Source organism: Haliaeetus leucocephalus, unplaced genomic scaffold (genome assembly GCF_000737465.1).
Source record: "Haliaeetus leucocephalus isolate CR32 unplaced genomic scaffold, Haliaeetus_leucocephalus-4.0 Scaffold668, whole genome shotgun sequence".
Lineage (NCBI taxonomy): Eukaryota > Metazoa > Chordata > Aves > Accipitriformes > Accipitridae > Haliaeetus > Haliaeetus leucocephalus.
Window position 1 is genome coordinate 5,319,923 of NW_010973104.1, and position 12,910 is coordinate 5,332,832.

At 38.5% G+C, this 12,910-nt stretch overlaps 1 protein-coding gene across 1 annotated transcript in view; it reads right to left on the bottom strand.

Annotated features, from left to right (window-relative positions):
• PLCG2 (phospholipase C, gamma 2 (phosphatidylinositol-specific)) overlaps nucleotides 1-12,910 on the bottom strand; it is a 65,755-nt gene that overhangs the window by 9,019 nt on the left and 43,826 nt on the right. The window contains exons 19-28 of the mRNA XM_010579670.1: nucleotides 11,542-11,661; nucleotides 10,051-10,231; nucleotides 8,637-8,705; nucleotides 7,292-7,401; nucleotides 6,391-6,487; nucleotides 5,434-5,500; nucleotides 5,026-5,183; nucleotides 2,250-2,352; nucleotides 1,085-1,294; nucleotides 330-475 (exon numbers count right to left, since the gene is read on the bottom strand). Coding sequence (XP_010577972.1) covers nucleotides 330-475; nucleotides 1,085-1,294; nucleotides 2,250-2,352; nucleotides 5,026-5,183; nucleotides 5,434-5,500; nucleotides 6,391-6,487; nucleotides 7,292-7,401; nucleotides 8,637-8,705; nucleotides 10,051-10,231; nucleotides 11,542-11,661 — 1,261 coding nt within the window. The remainder of the gene's footprint in view (nucleotides 1-329; nucleotides 476-1,084; nucleotides 1,295-2,249; nucleotides 2,353-5,025; nucleotides 5,184-5,433; nucleotides 5,501-6,390; nucleotides 6,488-7,291; nucleotides 7,402-8,636; nucleotides 8,706-10,050; nucleotides 10,232-11,541; nucleotides 11,662-12,910) is intronic.

Below are 12,910 nucleotides of genomic sequence, written 5' to 3' on the forward strand. Positions count from 1 at the left end.
GTTGCATAACCAATCTCCAATAGGACCCTTCTATTGAGAAGTCATTAGACTGGTAATGCAAGTTAGTTCATTTGGAATTTTTATTAGCAATTACATAAAATTATCCCAGGATTGTGTTTTCAGTCCTATAGCATGTGCTTCATTAGCATGATAAAGATATATATTTCTTTTCAGGAGCCAGTGGAATTAGTTTTTTTCTCAAATACATTGACATTTAAAAACAGTATTTTGACAATCTGTCAGATCTTGCTCTGAAACATAATAGCTTTATTTTTCATTTTATAGATATTTATGACTTGTAAAAAAGATAATTTACAAAAGAGATTTACCCTCACTGTCATAATCATCTGCAATTTCCTCTTCGAGTCATTTGGCATTGGGTCATACTCCTCATTTCGCATGCTTTCTGGCTGCAGAACATAGCCCGTGCGTCCATTAAGTGAAAACAAGGCATGGTTCAATTGCATGTATTTATCTAGGGAGAGAGTTAAACAGTCATAACAGAAGATCCCCATTTGAATAAAGCTAAGCAAGTACCAGACTAATGGCTCCTCTCTGTAATTCTTTCTGGTCACCACTTTATCAGAAGAGCTGGAAAGGTAAGTTGGAAGACTTGGTTCCTCTCGGTAACTGAACCTGACAGGCCATTTCTCACCAATTTTAATCCCAATAAACCCATCTCCATTCACAATTAGTTTCCTATCAACGTGTCATAAGCTAGCTGGCCCTTACCAGAAAGTGGAGTACAGCCTTCCCTGTGGCTGAACAACTGTTTATCCACCTGAAACTTAGTGTAAATATCTCTGCTTGCGTATCACAAAGAGATCAAGGTGAAATAAACCTTTTAGAGTTTGGGGCTAGTTAGGCTCAGAGACAGGGCTTTTGGAGACTGATTTTTGGGGACCAGCTCTATCAGGCAATCCACACATTCAAAACCAAACTTTAGCTCTTGCACATCCCTTCTTGCAGGGAAGTACAAATATATAGGACAGCCACAGTGGCTAGAATGGCAGAGGAGCCAGAAAGGGACTCGTTTATGGTGAAATGGAAGGTGGAATAGATTCTTTTTTAAAGAGAATATTACCTGGAGTTTGGAAGTTAAGAGCCACCATCTGGGAGCCACAAAGCCAGAGGCGAAATGGGTCGTAGTTGGATGAGTCGACCCTCTGTCCTTTAGGATAAACACGTGTCAGTCCCTTCAAGTTGTATTTCAACAACTCAACTGGCTTTTGCTTAACAATGCTCTCTGCCTTGGTTTCCACAAAAGAACGGATTTCTTTGAAATCAGGATTTTCTACACAGTGCAGGGAGGAAAAAGAGCGGTTACTAAAGGAAGAAAGAAGTTGACGTTTATACTGCATTTCTACTAACACTTTGGTTTACTCTGTTTTGCTTTGTCCTTTAATGCAATAATTGGCACAATTTTCATGCAGACATGGCAAATTGGTTGAGCATCAAGTCTGAAAGTTAAAATTGCCTGCTTGCCACATGGTTAGCAGCAGGGCAGATAAGAGTCTATAGTCATGTTCTCATCTCATCATTGCTAATAATGTACTTCTGACCACTATAACACATATTTAAATGAGACATCTTTTCCTGGGTTTAAATGGAGAGAAGAAAGGGTGAGCCAGGGTCAGCCAATGCCTCAAACAATGACTATAATTATAAAGTCTTAACCACACTGACAGCTTATTAAAAACGTTTGCAAAGAAACTTAAAGAAAAAGGGCACATTTCCTGGCTTGTCCAGCAGCAACGACAAAAACTGGAATAAGTAGTACATATTTCAGTGTCAGATTCCACACCTGCACTTACACAGACCCCAGTTCTCATTTATATTATGAAACCATATACCATTCCAATAGCTTACATAAATGGCAAACAGGTTCTTACAGTAAAATTATATAATGCACAACAAATACATTTTGAAGGTTTTTACAAACAAATCACAAGTGTTTAGCCAGAGTTTTTCCATCTCAAAAAAAAGTCACTTGACATGTAACTAGTGAGCTTCCCCATGAAAGACACCTACAAGAGGGTGTCTCTGGTTGACAAGTTAGAAATTTGTGACAGTTGTATAGCAGCGAGTTCCCTAGTGTACAATTTCGAAGTGCAACTGAAAACCGCATGGGTGAGACAGAGATTTGTTTTCCAGTAGAGATAGATTTTATCTTCAGTTCTAAAATTTCAACTAACATCTGTGAAAACAGTAGAAAGGGTAAAATTCAGATGTAATATTAAAGGAAATACCTAAATTGTCCTTGGTTTTGCTTGTTGGCTTGCAGTAGATTACCAGATCAGATAATTCAATAGCAATCAATTGATTCTTTTCCCAGTATTTTCTCCTGTTCTCCTGTAAAACGTAACAAAGTTTTAGATTACAGATACACTGAGTACCATGGTACAGTAACTCCAGGGTATACTCTAATGAAAAAAAGTTGATGCATTCTTTGTTGCCCAGATTCCTATCGGATACTTTAGACACTTGCACAGATGTAATGTACTTTAAGACCCAATTCAGAGAACAGGCTAACCAAGTGGTTTTGGGTTTTAGTTGGGGGTGCATTTTGGGGGGGGTGGTGTGTTCTGTTGGGGTTTTTTTGTTTGTTTTGGGTTTTTTTTAAGCAATTGTTTCAGTGCTCCCCTGATCAGTCCTACTCAGAATCCTAGCAAATTTTTTTTTTTTCTTTTAATGTGGCTCTACTCAATTTTAGTTACATTCTCAACTCTATACCTCATATAAATGCAAATGTATGCAGAAAAAATGCAAAGGGTAGTGAAGTGTCTCTCTACTTACTTACAATCCTGAGCAGGACTTAAGTCTTGTTAGTAATTCCCACACAGCTAAATTCAAACCCTATGAGCATCATTCCTGCAGTTTTCTATTTGACCACCAAACCAGTAATGTTATGTACGGAAAATAACATGCAGTCTTGTTGTCATCATCAGTAATAAACCCACTATCTACTTCCATGTTTGCAAGCACCTGCTCTGTGGAAGCTGAGCAACAGTCCCTGCAACCAGAGATTGGGAACTACTGAAATCAGCAAGACTTGTCCTGAGTGGAGACATCTGAGTGGGAGGCTTTTCAGACATAAGAAGCAATTACAGGATAAAACATGTTAGAAGAGTCCCGTACTGAACAGCAATTAGATTTGGTACAAGAGGTTATGAAGCAGCAGCAATTAGGAAGTCTTCCAAAAGAATTCCCTCAACAACACAAACTGAAGAGGAATGAAAATCAGAGCTAGGGAGCCATGGGTTTCCAGAATGTTTCACTGAACCAGAGATGATACAGTGAAGTCTAAGAAAAGCAGAGAAATACAGCATTTAGACTCAAAAATAACCTTGGGAAAAAGCTGTACAAACCTCATTGTACTTAGTGATCTACCACAGTTTCCCAGACATTGCTCAACAGTAATCAGAGCTCCAAATAGCAAAGGACCACTTACTTCTACATGCCATTAGCTCATCTTTAGACATAACCCTCTAGTGATAACCAAGCAGGAAAACTAACAATGAACAACCATTCCTAGGAGCATGGCAAGTGTCAGTATTAAACAGAGATGACAAGATACGTGAAGCTTAGTTTTACTTTTTGTGTAAAATGGGCACAGCCCAAAAATGAACTCACAAAAAACCTGTACCATATTGTATGATACAGGTCATACAATTTTTTCTTCCCCAAAATTCAGCCTGTTAACTATACTGGCAAAAAGGGCCTCTCCTCATCTTTTTACCCTCCCAATGAAGCAGTCTATCATATGAACCTTCTACTGGCCACACTGTGAGAAAAGCCTCCTGATGGACAGAAATGAGTTTTAAAGCATCTTTGAACACAGAGTGTTTAATACATCTCTAACTGTACAGAGGGAGAAAAAGCTGCCAAGCTCCTGAAGAGCCATTGATGTCCCATAAAAAACATTCCATTTGGAGACACTTCTTCTGGGTCATGTTTCTCTTTTTCTCATTTTTATTTCTAAACGAAAGCCTGGCATAAGAACCGTATCTCTCCTCGCCCAACAATAGGTCAACAGCTCCTGTTGCTTCTTCCCTTGCTGAATTTGCAGTCCTCTGCTTGAGACACCAACTTGCCTGCTATAAATAGGATTATGATGACCCTCAGACCATTTACCACTCCAGATGACAGATAAATAGCATGAGCCAACATGATACTGAAACACGTTTTCCATCACTCATATATCACCCACTTAACAATAAAAAAGTGAATAAAAGCAACAAAGGAAAGAGTATACTTAAGTATAGTCATTGTAAGGGCTTTTTGGTCATGTCAGAGACTTCTTAAATACTACAAAAGATGAAAGGGAGGTAAATTAATACATCAGAACAGGAGAAGCAAGTCCTGAAGAATGTCTTTAAGGGGCAGTACTCGTAGAGAGATGTAGAAGCTAAACTTAGGCAGAATCTTTTAATCTTTAGGCAAGGATTTAGAAATACTACTACTGAAGATCTGGTAAATCCAGAATGTGCCTATTAGTTACAAATATATAAAGCATTAGCCAAACAATTCCCTAGCAGTGCCACTGCATTCACTGGAAAGCAGAGTTAGTAAACAGGATTAAGAAGCATTTAGGCAAACGCAGCTCAAATTTCACATATACTTACTAGTGGATTCACAACTGAACAGAATAGTCTGATATCAGAGTTTCTTCTGCTTAACACTACGACTGAACCAGTGTAACCACATATAAAATTTTAATGGCATCTACTCTGTACTACTAAGCACATTTCACTGAGGTGCAGGGTGCAAAATAGACAGTACTCTACTGGAAAACTCCTGTTAACATAAATTTACATAAAATGCTAATTTACATACCATTCCCAAAAGAGTTTAGGGAATAAGATTCATAGCATCAATAAAATGAACAGAAAAACAGCAACATGGAAGAGAGTGAAGGACCATGTGTTAGCAAGGTTTAGCAGTATATGACAGCTAAAGACAAATCCTACTGTAAATTTATAGCAGTACATTATAAAAAAACAACAGATAGATTTTAATCAATACCTCTTCTGTAGTTTTCCAGGTGATTTCACGGATACTTTGGTACCATTCAAAGAGTTCTTCTACTTTATCAGTTGCAAACTCAACACATGGATCTTCTGGATTCTTAGGTTCCAGAATGAAGACAAAAGGCTTTTTGTGTTTCCCTTGTGGCATTTTCACTGTTAGGCAACACAGTAGCAAGATATTTATACTAAAATCCAACAGTAGTTCTTCTAAGCTGTCATTGTTGATTTATTGCAACAGTTACTATCATAAAGTTTCATCATATTAATGGTACTAGCTATATTAATACAAGTAGGTGTTTTGGGTTTGGGTTTTTTTTTTTAAATAATCTTTCCTGCTAAACATAAGAGTCTACTCAACACAGAAAGCTCAGGAGTCCACATGTAAGTATGAGAAAATACATACCAACATTGTACGTATTGAGTACCAGTATACCGCGACATAGAGAGCCTAATGGATTGTCCTCAATAATCTGAAAAACACAAGTGAAATCTGACTCTAAATCTCCTCTTGAGTGAATATGCACAGGACATTAACAAATAATAAACACGCACCATTAAATCTAACCTCGGTTTCACTGAAAGCATGCCCACTATAATGTTTAAAAGCCTGTTTCCATAGCAAGAATTTCTCATTTTGAGAAACACATCAGTCAAAATGAGGAGTGCAGCTTCTGTCCTAACACAAGTGCTCATTTTTCAAGTCTGCTTAAGGCTGCAATGACAGGGGATGGGGAAATCCAATACATGTGTTTTCCTCCAAAGACTCCTGGAAAATCATTGGAAATGCTTCAGAACAACAAAAGAATTCAATGTTTTATTTTTAAAACTCAAAAATGTCAAAACTGCTTACTATCGAGTTTTGTTTTGTGGAAGACATCTTCGTCCAAGACTCCAGACTAGATTTTTAGACAATTGTGACAAACAGTATAGGGTTAGTTATGCATAAAAACTTAATAATGGAGTGTGAAATGGCTAGTAAGATGTGTTTGGACACATAGTGTTCTTATTTGCAAATATTAAGGCAGTAATTATACAGGCAAACTAGTTAAAAGTTTCAGGCACATTATTGTTTAGCCAAACTATCTGAAAAATCTAAACTGGTATGATTTTCATTAGCAGGAAACCATTATAATCTCCTAAAACCCCACCAAATCAACTACTTCCTTAAGTAGTTTTCTATAAGGGATGTCCTGAGAAAAACGTTCAGCAGCAGTGAACAGTGAAGAATGCATTCATTTCTCTATTCTGTGTTCTCTCAAACAAACAAGAGCATGCAGAGTCGTAATTCTATAAACCAGACTTCCACTTCCAGTAGGTAGCATCTTCTAGGGAAATATAGCAGACAAACCTTAACCCTCACCTGGTTTTCAAGCTCAGCAGAGTTATCAGATGACAGGTCTTCAACATAATTAGATGGAAAATAGTGTTGGACTTTTTCTCCATAATCCCCTTTCCACCTGAATTTAAAAAGAAAAGTATATATACAGAAAAAAAATAGTTAAAGAGCTTTAATAAGTCATTAATGAAGCAATAATCCTCAAGAAATTGGTCATTAGTACCCCATACTAGCTTATATTTTGGTGATAGCCAGCTAGACAAGTGACGAAGTAGCTAAAACCTCTAACAAAGTGATCATTAACTGTAGTAACAGATGATTTCAGAGGGATTACTGTTACTGTAAACTGCAATTAGTGACTTAAGAGGCTCTTTCCCCCTCCAATACTAAAAATACTATTATGTGGTTGATTACCCTGCAGAAACTACAGGGAAACATTAGATTCCCAAGCTTTCCAAACAATTTACAAGCCAGCTAAGAAAGAAAACCTCTTATGAAAGGAGACTGTACAGATAACTAAAAAAGGTAGGTTTGATTCCTGAGATGTACTTAGCAGAGCAAGGAAAGAAACAGAGCAATGATGACAATGGTAATAGATGCATGACTTCCCAGAATACACAAGTGTTCGGTAAAGATGAATGTAGTAAAGGGAAAATACTGGACACACTGGGCTATGGAGGTTCTGCAGGCTGAGGTTATTGCTATAGGATAGAAAAATGGAAAAGACATGAAAGGAGACTTGAGGATAAGGCGGTTTGGGTTTGTTTTTTTTTAAATAGACTGGCATTAAGATTTGTACAGCCACAGTTAATAAGCAGCAATCAGACAAGAGGCAAAGTTTTCAAAAACTGCTACTCAAAGCTCAATTTCTTCCTCCATCTAGTAAGTCACCAGAAGTTCTCCTATGAGGAACCTTTGTCCTTACCAGCCTCCAGTTTCCTTTGTGACATTATGAATTAAAGCTCCTCGAGAAAAGCTCAATTCATCACTTCTTTTGGCTCTGTAGTCATACAAGGCTTTCACTGTTCTCTGAGGCTTTAAGAGAAACAGAGCAAAGGGGTCATCTAGGGGGATAGGTCATAAAATAATCAATAATGCAATCTTAAAAAAAAAAAATAAATAAAAGGAGGTGGGATTTGATCATTTTTGTTGTTGTTGTTATGAAGCTTAGAAAACATAATACTAAAGTTCCAGAGTGACATCTATTGGTGGAAGCAAGTGATGCTACTTAACTGCTATTCAAGTACCAGCTTGGAAAAAAGAAAAAAAGAATCTTTCTTTTATGGGTGCTGCAACATAATTACTGGGGAGGGGGAGGGGGGAAGAAAACCACACAGTGAAAGATCAATCCTTTATCTTCATTACATGTATTCATATGCAGTTGGAGTTTGTAGGCTTAGGTTCCTACAAAGCCTCCACTTCAAAACCACATCAGCTATCCTGCTGGTCACATCTCCTTTAGGAAGTCAACCAGTTTTAGCAGGACAAGCAATTTCTTTATCTTGAATTTACCACTACCCAAATTCTTTAGCAGCAATTAAAATTCATTGGCCAAAAAGACTAAAAAGAATTACAGCCAAAAAATTTACAAGCAGGTGAACTTCTATGAGAATTTACAAGTAGGCAGGCCCTAACAAGAATTAGGGATAAGTAGATGTTTGCTGTCCCACTTGTTTTTAAAACATTATATATGTATCTTAAAAGAAGACAAACTTTAATAACTCATTAATAAACCAAAGACACCATTTTTATAAAGAAAGCACATAAATAAACTCTGCACCTATTTGTGCATGCAGGCCATGTTTGCTAATGGAACTGCGATAGTTTTGTGCACACATAAGTAACAGTGCTCATAAACACACACACAGAGACACGCACACTTGGGGTTTACATGTTGTACTTTCTTTTCATGAAGATTTGGCCTTCTCAAATTGAATCTTCTTACAAGTTATTTAATTTGGGGGCACACCTGCATAAACACGCGTGCCAAATCAAATTGCCTCCACAGACTTAATAGCAAAAAGTGCCCAAATTCCCAGTATGGATGAATCAATACAGGATTTGCACACAAGAAAATGTGTGGGTACAAATTTTAAAGAGATGTTAGAAAAAAGTCACACCCTTTAAACTTCTGCTGTCCAGTCCCCTATAACTCAAGCAGGCTAACGCCTTCAATTATCCTTTTCATTACTGCTAACAGGAAATCAACAAACAAGTCTCATAATTTTCAGAAGTCTACAGTAAGTGTGAATATCTCTCTTTAAGCATACCACTGTAGGGGTGATTTCACTGGGTTCCACATACATCTTGACATCATAGAGGGAGTTAATATCTTTTTCCTAAAAACAGGGAGAAGGAAAAAAAAATTAAGTTACAGGAGCAAAAATTATAAAATTACTTAATGTTAATAGAACATTCATTGCTGAAACCACCTTTCTGACAATACATAGGCAGACGGAAGAGGAGGGAAGCCAGACACCTATGTTATGCTCATTTCTATAGTTGAACATAGATGAACACGAGTGTGTTATTTAACCTGTCTATGCCTCAGTTTAATCAACAGTAAAACACAATGAAACAGCAATACCTCATAAAGGTATCTCTTAATCAGTCAAATAGCTTTGAGATTGAGAGTACCCTTCTGTGTGCAGCCAGGGAAGACAATAGCTACACTTATGATTTCTGTGTTACAGTACTTTAGTTCCAGTATTGGTTTCACTATTAGATAAAAATTCTAAAACAATATACACAGTCATATTTTTAATTTTAGTCTCTCCTTGTGTTCCCATCTGGACCCGGTCCTAGGATACAGAACCTTAGCTATAGGCAACATCATAAAAAATCCTGAGGTCTAAAATGTTTTCAGTTCCTTTTAGTCTCCCCGGAAGAAACAAAAACCCCAGACTGTGATTTCCTCAAACATGCCAGACATGTTTTTCCTGCAGCTTCTAACAGACATATATTTGAAAACAGAAGACAGCATCTCAGGCTTTTCAAAGGCCAGTTACCTCAGCAAAGCTCTCTCGTCACGAACACATCCATCCAGAAAGTAAGCCTCTATCCTAAGGTAATTATCCAGGCTCCCAGTTTAGTCAATGGACAGAGACAAGTATCTCTTGGGGAGATTTTCTCATGCTTATCTCACAGAGTGAGCCTTCAGAGGTACCTCTCACTTTTTACCACAGAAGGCAGTTGGACACCATCCCTGAGTTGGCTCCAGTACGGTGAAGCGAATGCCACTGCCTGTCCAGAGCGAGAGGCACAGCAGAATATTTCATTTTTTTCTGAAAGGCTTAACAACTGGCATCTGCATGATCATTTTAAGATCTCTGCCCACTCCACCAATAGAAGACAGGGCCAAATGCAGGCAAGGCTATTGTCAAAAACTTGTGTTAGCAGAGCAACAATCCCCCACTTCACAGAGCAGCTTTTCTAATCAAATCATGAGGGAGTTGATCATGAGTTGACCGGTAAGCAAAGATCAAGCTCTTTCCTTCACGTATCTCAAAACCTTCATGAGAGAAGTCAGTATAATCATCTCAGTTTCACAGATAAGAAAATTACCTGCTTAACCTCCCCCAAAGATCATCTACCACAGCCAGAATCAAACCCAGCAGCCCCAGGTCTAGATCTGGGACTCCATCCGCAACAGCAACCGGCACTCATACAAAGACCATTGCTTACCGTGCTGTAGCGCTCCAGCAGCTCCTCAGTCACCGGGTAACGCAATTTCATTTTCCTGTACAGCGGATGCTTCTCATAGTATGTCACCAGCTCCACTAAACTCTCAAAATAGGCTGAGGTTCCAAGCACAAAATGGCGACCTTCTTGCTGAATTCGGAAGTGCTTCACTTTCCCCTCCGCTCTGTGAAACAAGTGCAGGTGCTGTAAAAGGTATTGGTACTTGCAGTGAGAGCACCAGTGCTGTAAACTGGACCGAAGCTGCTTTGTGCATCTTCACCATGTGAAATAATTTCTCCCTCTTCCAAAACCTCTTTTATTCAAATTGAATTCCAGTTGCCTGATTAAATTCACAAAAAGACTTTTCTACAATGTACAGGGCCTTGGGACAAATCCATGTTTTTGCTTAGATTAAATTTCCCTATTTTTTTCCCCCGCAAATAGTATGAAGGTGACAGAATACCTAACACAAATGTCTCTGATGAGACTGAGAGTCCCTCTGGAATCCACTGATGATGATCTGCCACTGCCCCTGAGCGATAGACACACTCCCCTCAAAATGAGTAGCTGTCTCTTCCCTGTAATCATTTTGATAACTATAGCAATCAATTTTGAAAGAAAAAAAAAAAATCTCTTGTGCTTGAACACAGCTTTTGTGCTTGCACTGATAACAGTAAAGCCATCCACTGACAACCATTCCACCCACAGAAGACCCCTGCATCCTTTTCAAGCTGCTGAAGGTTTGATACTTGTTGTTTTCCCCACTGTGAAACGGTTTTACTGAGATGCTGCAGCACAAGTTACTTCAATATCCACCTTAGTAACAGCAGAAAGCTTCAAACCAAAGTACACAGGGGACTGGGGAATTCTGGACATCTTCAATACACAGTAAAGCATGTAAAAAAGAGTAAAACAAGTATTTGTTTTTCCAAAGCAATTTTATATGTTGCAGAAACAGGCATTTTTAGAGAAATGCAATTTGATTTGAAGGCACAATGGAGAACACCACAATTCTATACATTTTATTAATGTTGATGTAAGAACCACAGTTTCAAAAATATTTTCCCTGGCAAGACAAGCCAACAATTTCATTCTGACATTTCATTTCGGTCAGTTATATGACAGGGCAGGATTTCGAGGGGATAAGGACCTAGAATCACTGCTGAACCAGCACCAAAGAAAACTTAAAAATAACACCCTGTAGTAAGGAGTGTCAAGGAAGCGAAGAAGGGCCATGCACAGTTCTGTATAGGAAGAAAAGGACAGTCGGTGCCCCAATATTCTTTTAAAAACATAAAGGTTTATTGCAGTCACAAATTAACTCTTGTACACCTTCTCATGCATGGACCTGCTGCACAAATCAACCATGCTAATTACTCAAAGTTCAAAAGCAAGAATTTTATGACTTCAAAAAGACCACAGTATTTTTTAAATAAGAAAAAACAGAACATTGTTGGGCTACTAGACAATGTAGTCATATCTGTCTTTTCTTACCTGAAAGTCATGGCAAACGAATCAGGCTCATCTCTCTTTCTAATCAGAAAGGCTCCATCTCGAGGAATTCGCATCAGCATGTCTTCTGCCTCTCCCCGACTCAAGTTGCTATAGTACCAACTATAAGTTAAAAATCAAAATGGACAAAGGATTGCAAAGCTTGTCAAATGTCAATCAGTGAGAATAACAGGCAGCGTTATTAACAACAGAGTTTCAAACATTACAAGAAAAATTATGCATTAGATTTTCCCCATCTTGCCACCTATGACAGCAGCTTATTGCAAAACACTGTAACACAGCAGCTTATATTGGATGAAAGCATCAAGAATATATCAGAACACCTTGTCTGTCTGAAATCATAAAAAAATCTGCATTTCTTCCTGAAACAAAGGCACTGGATCCTGCTTTTAGTCTGCCATTCAGTTTTCAGTAGTTTATTAAGTTTTGGCATAGTAAATTTAGGAAAAGCCCAAAACACAGAAAAAATAAACACACATGGCATTTGAATTCTTTTATTCAAAGCTTGATTTTATCTTTCACTGTAGGGATGGACCTATCTTGGATTTAATGTGCCTTCAGTGAAGCCGTGGCCACTTATACTGGCAGTACATCTCCACCTTATACAGAAAGGCAGGAAAGCCTAACCCTTAAACTCTACCCTCTCCACTGGCTTCCAAAGTTATCTACAGGTGGTCAGTGACTCCCAGGTCCCAGGGAGGGTGGCAGTGGCGAAAAAAGAAGTTTAAAGTCACAGATCAATATTTCACATGCAAAGATTTGCTTTTTCTCACTGCAAAGAAAACAGAACAAAGGGCAGTGTTTACAGTGTTCTGTCTGCAAACAAGAGCAAGCTCTGCCCAGGATCTGCATTAGGCAAGCACCAGCTGGAAATAAACACCAAGCTATACTACTTCCTATCAGCATGGGGCGAAGTCAGCCTAACTAACTCTGACAGGGGTGAGGTGGAGGGTAGGATTAGGAAAATGTAACTGTTTGGGCTCACTGCCCCTGTAATAGAGTTTCCAGATGGCACAGACCATGACCACTTAGTTGCCAGGCCACAGCCAACTACTAAATATCTAATCCAACCCACTGGGTGTTATAAAACACTAAGCAGAGAAAGAAGGAACTGGCACACTTCCACAGCATTACACTTCTCACTGATTTTCCTAGCTGCTGCTAGTAAATTGCTTTCCCAGTGACTGCTCTCTGTTGTACCAGGTTCTCACAAATTCAGTGATCTTACTCAGCATCTTTCAGGGAAGCCTATTCCTATGACATCTGTGGACAAGCAACACTCAGCTGTGCTTCTGAATCCAGGAAATTTTCTATGCCAAAATCCAAGACCATCTAAAACAATGCAAAGGAC